Genomic DNA, 11,351 nt, shown 5'->3' with positions numbered 1-11,351 from the left:
AGCTATTACAAGGGGGCATAACTTTAAATTAAGGGGGGTAGGTATAGGACAGATGTTAGGGGTAGGTTCTTTACTCAGCGAGTCGTGAGTTCATGGAATGCCCTGCCAGTAGCAGTGGTGGACTCTCCCTCATTATGGGCATTTAAGCGGGCATTGGATAGGCATATGGAGGATAGTGGGCTAGTGTAGGTTAGGTGGGCTTGGATCGGCGCAACATCGAAGGCCGAAGGGCCTGTACTGCGCTGTATCCTTCTATGTTCTATGTTCTATGTTCTGACCAGTTGCACTCCTCTACAGTGAAAATTTATAAATCAATGCCTTAATTTTTGCTTTGTCAAGCAGCTCCCTTCTGTTTTCAGGAATTATTTGCAAAATCTTGACAAACGTCACAGCAAGCATTTTGATGCATAGATGCTGTCCCAATTGCTTGGCTCATAGCGCAAAAACTGATTAGCCTTTGACTCAGCTCTGAAACTGTTGAATCACTGTAATAATCAGCAGTACAATAATAAAGTGCTATGTCAGTCGGTTCCATGCTCAATATTTTCAGGCTGCACCACATCTAACTGGACTAGGAGAATAAACACCTCTCCTTGAAACCCTCTTCAGACATAGGATCAGAGATAAAAATAGAGATCATGAGGTACAGGAACCATGCCCTCCATGATGGCAGTACCAGCGCAAATAGTTCTGTTTGGTGTCAATTCAGTCACAATGCAATTCCACTGTACCTCCCTGCACAAAGGACATTCACTTTATCCACTGGAACACGAGGGAACTTCTGCAGCCCTGCACGTGGAAGGGTGAGAAAAAAAATGTCGCTTCTCTCACATCTTGGTACAATCAAGATAAAACACCACAATTGCTAAACAACTGTGCCGCTTCGCCTGGTAGTTCTGCTTCGCAAATACCCATCAGTGTCTTACCATCGCGGCTGCCACTTCTGACTTTGTAACATTGGCTCTGAGGCTGATCATAGGCAGTCTGCACGGATGTGCTCACTGGACACAGAGACAGCAGCAAAAGAGAAACGAGCAAGAGCAAAACAAAGAGCTGTGGATGGTGGTAATCTGAAACAAAAATAGACATTGGCAGAGAAACTCAACAGGTCTAGCAGCATCCGTGGAGATACCGAAACAGGGTTAATCTTTTGGAACCACGGACTGATTAAGCATCACTGGATACGAAACGTTTTGTTTTTTTTTGCTCACCACTGATACTGCCACACCTGTTAAGTTTCTTTACCAGTTTGAGATTTTATTCAAGACATGTTTCGTTCAATATATCTTCAAAAGCAAAATGGCAAAAGGAAGGCATTTACAAACGTGTATTTTTTGAGAAAAGTAAAAGAAGTGGAGATTGATGTAGCTCAGAAGACGTGTCAACGAATTGAGCCTGTCTGAGTGGGATCGGTTGGAGCTGTGCAATCAATCCTCTACTTACATCAAGGATTATAGCTCATTTTGTAGCATTTCAGATAATCACTCTTCTTCAATAAGAATGAGTTTTATAAGTAGTGCAATTTTATAAAGTGGTGCAATTGCTTGAAGTATTTCTGTAGTACATAAAAAAGGTACTCAAACTGATTAAGCATTTGCCAAATTGCTTGGAAAAGATCAATCATTACGTGGGAACAACAGGAGCAGAAGATGAAAGCAAACAATACGGAGCATAATGTAACCTGTCCACTCAAACATTCAGCTCTCTCTGGCTCTCATGGAATTAGAATCATGTTGCTCATGTGTCTGGCTTTTCCTCTTAAGTGCAGAAATGGCATGACTGCAAGGCTACCAAATAGACATAAAACGAGAAAAACTGACGAAGCTGTTGGTGTTTAGATGTAAGGGTTTGGTGCACAAGACCTGACCAAATCGGTCATTGATACATGAAGACGGCGTTTGGTAATCTTGCTTTTAATTGTCAGTACATTGAATGGAGGAGTTGTGAGGCTATGTTACGGCTGTTAGGCCATTTTCAGGTTAATCTGCTAGGCCAAATTTAGAATAATCTGTAAATTCTAATGTCCATGTTATTGGAAATATGCGTTTAACTTTGAAAAGAATCGAAAAAAAAACATCAAACAAGAATGTTGCCCGATTTGGAGAGTTGAACTATCAAGAGAGGTTGAATAGGCTTGGGTTATTTTCTCTGGTGAATCGGAGGGCGAAGGCTGACTGTATAGAGATTTCTAATAACATGAGGTACAAGGAAAGAATAAAAAGACAAGGTGTTTCCTTTCCTAGAGTAACGATCCCAAATGTACAAGGGATATGTTTAAGGTGGAGAAAGTGAGGGCTGCAGATGCTGGAGATCAGAGCTGAAAATGTGTTGCTGGAAAAGCGCAGCAGGTCAGGCAGCATCCAAGGAACAGGAGAATCGACGTTTCGGGCATAAGCCCTTCTTCAGGAACCTTAAATATGTTTAAGGTGAGAGAGTTAAGATTTAAAATAGACCTAAGGGGCATCGTTTTCACGCAGAAGGTGGTGTCTGTGTGGAATGAGTTGCCAGCGAAAGTAGTGGAGGTGGGTGCAATTACAACATTTAAAAGGCATCTGGATGTTTATATGAATAGGAAAGGCTGACAAGAAAATGGGCAAAACACTGATAAAGGAGAATAGGTCAGTTTAGGATATCTGGTCAATATGGACGAGCTGGACCAAATGGTTTGTTTGAGTGCTCCATAAGTTTATCAGTCTAAATCATCTGTACAACATGAACTCAAAGGTCCAGGCAACAGCCACTGTATATGGTCATAGCTGCCAACTGCCTGCACACCTTCTGTGGCTACCATCGTGTCTGGTATCTTTAGAGAGGGAGCTCGTCAGGACCACTAACCCTCTCCACTTCGACACACTGCTGTGTCCCCTGCCCAACATCTTTGTCGCAGTTCTCCAGTGAAGATCACCACACGCTGGAGGAACAGCACCTCAATTTCCACTTGGTAACCCCATGGTCCTTGGGACTCAATATCAAGTTCAATAATTTTACAATCAACATACCTTCTTCCACGACATTTACCATGCTCCCAAAAATTCTGGCCTGTCGGCATATAGGTTGTTTCCCGCAGAGCCAATCCATTTTCACTCAAACATTGCCACTTTTCTTTCTCTCTGACTTAATGTTAATCTTTGCCCAACTGGCTTTCTCAGTCTGGACTCTTTCCTCACGTTAGAACTTAATCTTTTCCTTCTCCAATCAACATATGTAACAACATTATTCTTGCTAGTTCTGATGAAGAGTCACTCTGTTTTCGATCTACAGATTATGGCAGCCCTACTGTTGTACTTCAGAAATGTTTATTTTTGTTTCAGATTTCTAGCACCAGCAGTTCTTTGGTTCATCTCATTCCACCAACACTCTTGACGCTTTCGAAGATCTGATGAGCACCATACCGTGAGGAGAATGCCTTACCTGATCTTTGTCCTCGATCTAACTATTGAAAGATGCTGCAACATACGACTTGAGTAGGTATGACATGAATTGGGGCATCCTGAATCAGAGGGAGGGTCATAACAGCAACATCACCGGACCGATTTATCTTTGGTGTTATGAGTCTGCCCTTAATGTGCATTAATTCAACAATTGGAAACACAAGAAATTTAATTCTCGGGATTAATGGGTGAAAATTGTCACGGTGATTTGATGGTGGAAAGGGTGAAATCTTCAATAAGGTGCGGATGCATTTGTGAGCGTTGCCCACTCGTGCTTCCCAATCTGGCTGCTTACAGTTGAGCCACTTGTGAGGGTTTTGCAAATGCCCTGCACTTGTTTGTGTCTCTGTGATCACCGGCAGCACAGAAATAAAGCGCAGTATCGGACACTTGCAGCTGCAGAATTTTCACGCTGCATGACTTCGTATTGCGCATCATAATTTTCAACCTTGCCTTGAAATCCTCTTCGAATGTATGCTCTGAGGTAGCAGCGGAGGTTGCTATGAGCTGCAGACTTGCTGCTCTGTACTGGCTTGTGTCGTTTTGGTAGCAGTGCATCTCCACTGTCTTCCCTTTTCCAACAGAGAAGCGGTTCCCCCACTGTAGGATCAGAGCGATCTTGCAGCCAGCTGAGGAGAATGGAAGAATCGGCATGGTCAAACTTCAACTGTATGAATAACTACAGATATCCTTAGACAGGGCTGCGTTTCTCTGATCACACAGTCATGGCCGTGAAACACTGGGGCACACTCCACTTCGCTACGTTTGGCTGAAATGGTATTTGTTGTGGAATCCTAGATGTGTTCTCCGGTTTCCCACATTCTAACCTGATCAAAATCTGCCAGCCTCAGCAACACATGGAATTTCTCATTGTGGACAGAAAGAATGGAGTAGGCATTGCGCCCTGTTATTTGAAAGTTAAGCGTGGACACTTTCATTTCGCAACAAGACAGTTCTGCGTTTGTTTTAAGAAAGTAAGCAAGAACGAAACTTTCAAATGATCCGACTGGATAAAGTTTGTCGGCGACACCAAATACAGATTAAGATTGGCTCAATTCGTTCGCTGGGAGGCAACCTGGGAGCAGCAAAAGCAGGAGATGCAGAGAAAGAGCACTGAACATTATCCGTCCCAACTTTGGTACAGCCCGATGCAGTGCAAACCGTCTCGCCCTGTTGCCGTATTTAATGCTTAGCTAAGGATGTGACATAATTGTGAGAACTTTTGATGGACCTACCCCATTCCCATCTAAGGAAAAGTAGATATCCTGCCGATGAAAACGCTGAAAACTGACTCACAAAGTCGTCATGCAAGTCGGACGATCTTATTGACACCCTGGAGGTTCTTCCCACAGATTGGAATGATTCATCTTTGTTTGTTTCTTTTCGGGAGGGAAAGCAAGTCACTTCATATCAAACGATTGCAGAATTGTTTAGAAGCCGCTACATCGTTCAACTTTGCATATCAGAATGGACACAGACAAGAACGTCAAACTAGTTAGGCTGTCTCGACCAGCGTTCAATGGAATTCGTGCTGAATGCAGCATTAGAATTGTGGGCAACTGCCGACAAGGCGCACTGGTGAAGTCTAATTTCATTTCAACCAGAGTGCAATGAGGATACATTCTGTTATCGAACCCTTTCAGTGCCTCAAAAAATATTAATAATACCTTGTATAAAGAAGAAATGCCTTTGGATATTTTGCAACTGCGGAGAAAATCAAATTCTAACGTTTCTTTGTTTCTCCATACGCAAATATTGTACAGTATTGAATGGCTCTAGTCAATATGGATCTATGCAAAGATTTTGAATGAATAAAGTTTAGTTTTGAAACAAATAAAAGCCAATTCCTAAGAGTGGTACATTCTTTTCTCAACCCCGCAACTCCGCCCCCCGTTGCATCAAAATGAATGGAAATCTTCCTGCAAGCGTGGAAAATGCCTCCATTAAAAAATGCAAGGGTGCTACCAGAAATGACAAAATCCAATGTCTTTTTATCTTCTCACGGCAAAAAAATCTGAAACAATATACAACCTTTTGTACGCCTATTTTTCATGGATAATATATTGTTTGCCAACGTTCCTCTAAAACAATAGTTGCTGTTGCGATGCCAAATAAATACAGTATTTTATTGAGGCGAACGAATGAACCTGTTCAAAGACGTCAAAACACAACTCTGGTACAGGTGTATTGAACTCAGACCTCATGGTTCTGAGGTATGAACACTACCATAAGAGGCATCTTCATTTATTACAGGTGAAATCTAATCAACCCGATGGGATATGTCGTGACAGAATCCTGGACACGGTGGATGTTCAATGCTCTTCTCCTAGCTCGAGGTAATGCCACCAGTATTGATTCGCAACAACATCCCTGGTATATAGATGACGTCCAACCAGTCTGTGGACAGATATTGTCAATATTTGCAGAATATGTGGGAGTTGAACTCAGGCCTGCTGGTTTATACGTAGAGACATTAGTCAACTCTCCACAAAAGTGAACATTATGATAACAGAAAAGCATTTTCATTGTCCGCAAATGACTCTGATTCAAGGTGATTTTCAAAAAAAAACATTAATTAAGTTTTGTTTTCTCTGTGTATTCCATCAGTTACTGGGAGCTGCCGTGAAGCTTCTCTGGCAGAAGCAATAATATTGTTAATCTTGAGAAGACAGGTCAGATTTTTCTTTACTCCGCAAACAATTGTTGCGTTTGGAGAGAGAGAGGTGAAGACATGAGAGAGATAGGATAAACAGACGTGACATTTAGCTCATACAATTTAATGGGATTCATTTTACTGTAAAACTATTTTGACAAACAAACATGCTCTTCCGGGCTAACATGTCGAGCATGCCATTCTGTATAAGTGCAGAAGTAACTTTGACCATGCCGAAGAGATTATCACAAACAATTGCAAAGTTATCAGGAACAGCAGCCGGCAAATGAATGCTCGATTTGAAGATTGGCACCTCAGTTGTCCAATTGCTGCTTCAGAAAGAAGATAAGAAAGTGAATGGGAGGCGAGCATTTATGACTGGATGAATAAAAAGAAGGATGTCATGAAGAAATAATAGGTAGACTCAGGGTCATCTTCCTCAGAGCCGAAGAGGATCACAATGAACAAGATTGAGACGTATAAACTAATGAAGTAATGACAAAAATAGATAAGAGTGAATGGTTCCCCTGGATGGAGGAATCAATGACAAGGATCAAACTTTAAGAGAAGGGCCACGAGCTTTGGTGGAGTTGTTAAGAAAACCTTTTTTTTTTCACAAAGAGATTGAAGGGACTAAGGAAGTGACTGTCTGTAATTGCAGTAGGATAGAAAGATCCGTCACATTGAATAAGCATTTAGATGTATGCTTGAGCTGCCAGGGCATACAACAGTATGGGTAAAGTGCTGGAGAATGGGCTCAGAATAATTAGGTTACTGTTATTGACCACCGTGAGTACAATGTACTGAAGTTTCTTCTTCTGTGTTGTCAATCACCATGACTCTATTTTTCGCTCCTTACAGACTGGGAAATTATTTTCTCCACTCAGAAAGTCATGTTGGTTGGCATGGAAGCAAAACCAACAACAATCTTATTGAAAACTGACAGCAGCTCTTTCCCTATCACTCGGCTTATGGTATAATAAGCCAATAGGTTTTCGACCCAGCTCCGAGCCTGGTGGTAACACTGTGATCACTAGCAGCGCAGAAATAGACTGCAGTATCAGTCGGCACTAAGCTCTGTATTTTCAGGCTGCACGACTTCTGACTAGCTCTAGTGACTTCAAACCTCTTCTTGAAACTCTCTTCAAGCGTGGGATCAGAACCGAAAATGGAGGTTACTATGAGCTCCAGACCTGCTCCTCTCTGATTTCGGTACCAGTACATATAGCTTTCGTTAGTGTCATTTTGGTAACAGTGCATCTCCGCCATTTTCCCTTCTCCAACAGACAAGTGGTTCTCCAGTTGGGAGACGAGGGCGCTCATGCAGCTAGCTGAGGAGAAACGGGAGAACAGATAGGATCAAGTTTCAAATATTTGCAGACAGTACTGAGAGGCAATTTAGAATAAACCGATACAGGAACTTTTCCCTCAGAGTTGTTTGACACAGACATCCTCAGACAGAGCCGCACTTTCCTGGACACACAGTAACAGAGGAGAAAAAGTGCTGCAAGCTCTTCATTTTCAAGTTTAGCTGCAATGCCGATTGCTTGCGGGGACGCAGGTGTGCCTTCATGTCTCCACATTGCACAAACTTCAACATCCTCCCACTTTAATAAGATATGGCATATCCCCATTACTGTGAGAGAGTTTGTGATCTCAGCCGCTCACTAGTGTGGGCATTGTGCGTCATTATTTGGAAGCTGGGCACTGTCACTTCCATTCTGTTATCAGACCGTTCTATTTCTTTGCCATCGAGAGAGTGAACAGTAAGAAACGAAAGTTTGCAAATCATCTGTCTGACAGAAATTCGGCATCAACAGCGAATAAACGACTGACTCAAAGTGTTCGCCAAGGTTTCAAGGTTACCTGGGAGCAGCAGTAACAGGATATGCAGAGAATAAGCACCGAACATCATTTCTTACAACTTCATACAGCTCTCACATACTGCAAATTATCTCGCCCTGTCGCCGGATTTAATACTCAGCTCTGGATATGACATCATCGTAAGATAGTCCAATAGACCTCCTTCATTTCCATCTGGAGGAAAGCACATGTCATTGAATACATCGGTAAGTGACCCACAAGTTCGTCATGGAAGTTGAACGCTATTGCTGAACCTGCAGGTTTTTTTTTTCAATTGGAATGATTCACATGTGCCCAGTTTTATTTGGGGAAAAGTGAATCATCTCACCTAAAAAGAACTGAGTAATTGTTTTTAAGAAGCCGCATCACTCCGTTTTGCATTTCAGAAAGTTAGTTTCGGCGAACTGTTCTGAAGAGGGTCTACTCAGTTATCAACCCCATTCTTTTCCCACCTGCACGTGCGAAAATGCGTCTGTTTGCAAAACTGCAGGGGCAGTCTGAGAGACGTCAAATTGTAATGAGTTCCTAATAGTTTCCCTCTGTACAAAAACGTATAGAATTATTTGAGAACTATTTATACGCATATGGCCTTTATGAATAATATATATTTTGGTAACATAACTTATCCATTGAGAGGAAACCTTGTTTTTGGCAATAGCACATGGTCGTCCTTGTGGCTGAATCTACAGATTTTCAGATGCATATCGTTTTTTGATTGGTTTAAAGTTATGTTACGCTGACAGATGGCATTGCAGAGCTCTGGAGCAGGTGTGTGATGACCTCAGTGTTTCTCAGTGAGAGGTAGGGACATGAACACAGCTTCACAGGGGTACTCCTCATTCATTCCGTCTAATCAACCTGCTGAAAGATGTCATGACACACTTCTGAGTAATGTAAACCTTGAAAGCTGGCTCAGAGGTTGGGATACAGTTGTTTCTCTAAAAGAGTCATAAGTGTGCTGAAGAAGCAACATATATTTTTATTGTTCTCTGCTCACTCTGAATCAAGACAATTAACAATGAATATTGACAAAGTTTTTTTTTTCATTGATTCACCCAGACACTAAGAGCAAGACTGCAACTTCTCAGTGATGAATTGAGAAAATTGATTGTCTTGAGAAGACGGGTCAAAAGTGTATGATCAGCAAGCATTTACCACCGTTGGGGCGTGCGAGGACGTGGGATAAAATGGAGAAAGTAATCAGAATCGAGTTTTCAATAATAAACATATTTTTCTGCATGTGCTGTCACTTCGAAACTACTTTATGACAAACACACATGTTCTTCTCAGCTAATGTGTCATTCTGCATAAGCGCACGAACTACACTGGCCATTACACATGAGCAACCTCAACATAATTCCGAAGTTATCAAGAGCAGGAGCCAGCACATTAATGCTTAATTGTAAGACTGGCACCTCAATTGCCCAAGTGCTGTAACAAGGAGGAGATAAGAGAGCTGAATCGAGAATAACATTTACTACCGGAGGAATAAAAGGAAGGATGTTTTGAAAAAACAATGGGTAGACTGTGAACGGACAGGACTGAGATGTATACGTTAATGAGTGGCACAGACAGCACAGACAGGGAGGCGCTTTCCCGAAATGGAGGGTTCATAAAAGCGGCCAAAATTTAAAGGGAAGTGCAGGAGATTTAGTGGAGATGTGAAGAAACGTTTCTTTCATACAATTGGTGAGGGGAGTAAGGAGATCATTGGCTGTAAGGTTTCCCCATTACATTAAACAATTATTTGGTGCGCACTTGAGATATCAAGAAATGCGAAGCTAATGGAAAAGTGCTGGAAAATGAAGTAAGACCGAATAGACTGAGTTCGTCTTCCTCAGAATACTTAGGTGTTTGTTTTTTGACTGGCGTGTGCACAATGTGTTGAAGAGTCTTCCATGCTGTCGATCTCCATGACACGATCAATTCCTCCTGAGAATTTATTTTGTCCCCTTATGACGTCATGTTGGACGTCTGTATCAATGACAAGCTCATTAAAACCAGCCAGCGGCTCTCACCCAATCACTCGAGGCGAGGAGCTTTTTGATCCAGCTGTATGCCTGTTCGAATCACTGTGATCACTAGCAGCGCAGTAATAGATTGCAGTATCATTTGGCACCAAGCTCTGAATTTTCAGGCTGCACGACTTTTGACTGGTTCTGGTGACTTCAAACCTCTTCTTGAAGCCCTCTTCAGGCGTGGGTTCAGTGCCGAAAGCGGAGGTAATTATGAGCTGCAGGCCTGCTCCTTTGTAACGGCGGTACCAGTACATGTAGCTATTGCTCGTACCTTCTTGGAAACAATGCATTTCCACCATCTTCCCTTTTCCAACAGACAAGTGTTTTTCCAATTGGGAGACGATAGTACTTCTGCATCCAGCTGAGGAGAGACGGGACAGCAGACAGGATTAAATTTCAATTGTTTACTATCAATACTGAGGGGCAATTTCTACCAAAAGAACTAGGAACTTCCCCACACAAACGGTCAACTTTTTGACACCCTCATACAAAGGGAAAAAGTGAGGACTGCAGATGCTGGAGATCAGAGCTGAAACATGTGTTGCTGGAAAAGCGCAGCAGGTCAGGCAGATCCAAGGAGCAGGAGAATTGACATTCCAGGCATAAACCCTTCTTCCTGAAGAAGGGCTTATGCCAGAAACGTCGATCCTCCTGCTCCTTGGATGCTGGCTGACCTGCTGCGCTTTCCCAGCAACACATTATTCAACACTCATACAGAGCTGCAGTTTTCTGCACACCCAATTACAGCAGAGCAACACTGGCGCAGATTCTTCATTGCCAAGTTTGGCTGCAATGCTGATTGCTTGCGGGGACGCAGGTGTAGCTTTCGATTTCCCAAATTTTACACACATTGAATTCCGCCCGCTTTACTGAGACAGGACATTTTCCTGTTACGGAGAGAGAGTGAATGACCTCAGCCACTCACTGGTGTCGGCATAGTGCCTGCTTATTAGAAAATTTACATTGCTACTTTCATTCTAATATCAGACCAACCTGTGTTCTTTTATAAAAAGAATACACAAGAAGGAAACTTTCAAAGACCTGACTGTCAGAAATTCATCTCTTGCCCCAAAAGCGGCTTAAGACAAACTTAAATAGATCACCGAGTCAGGAAGGTTACCTGGGAGCAGCAATAACAGGAGATGCAGCGAACAAGCTGCAAACATTGTCCCTTCCAACTTGGTGCAGCATTCACACACTGCAAACTGTGTTCCCCAATCACTGGAGTTAATGCTTAGCTATAGATATGACATCATCACAGATTTTGAATAAACCCCCGTTCCCACCTCACGAAAAGTAGTTTGTGAATACGCTGATAAACTGACCCACACTACCATCAGGCAAATTTAACAATATTGCAGAACCACATAGTTTCATACAGACGGA

General features: G+C 42.4%; 1 protein-coding gene and 1 gene segment (V, D, J or C); both read right to left on the bottom strand.

The window, feature by feature from the left end:
* The window catches only part of LOC122544078 (M1-specific T cell receptor beta chain-like), a 44,693-nt gene extending 36,666 nt beyond the window's left edge, over positions 1–8,027 (bottom strand). The window contains exons 1-2 of the mRNA XM_043683080.1: positions 7,951–8,027; positions 7,110–7,415 (exon numbers count right to left, since the gene is read on the bottom strand). Of these exons, the coding sequence (XP_043539015.1) occupies positions 7,110–7,415; positions 7,951–7,999 (355 nt within the window). The 5' untranslated portion in view covers positions 8,000–8,027. The remainder of the gene's footprint in view (positions 1–7,109; positions 7,416–7,950) is intronic.
* Positions 8,028–9,961: 1,934 nt separating this feature from the next.
* LOC122544121 lies at positions 9,962–11,165 on the bottom strand. The segment is given in 2 exon segments: positions 9,962–10,326; positions 11,086–11,165. Coding segments are annotated over 2 exon segments (411 nt in total).
* Between the last annotated feature and the right edge of the window lie 186 nt (positions 11,166–11,351).

Source organism: Chiloscyllium plagiosum, chromosome 46 (assembly GCF_004010195.1).
Source record: "Chiloscyllium plagiosum isolate BGI_BamShark_2017 chromosome 46, ASM401019v2, whole genome shotgun sequence".
Taxonomy (NCBI): Eukaryota; Metazoa; Chordata; class Chondrichthyes; order Orectolobiformes; family Hemiscylliidae; genus Chiloscyllium; species Chiloscyllium plagiosum.
This window is presented reverse-complemented; position numbering and strand designations above follow the sequence as displayed.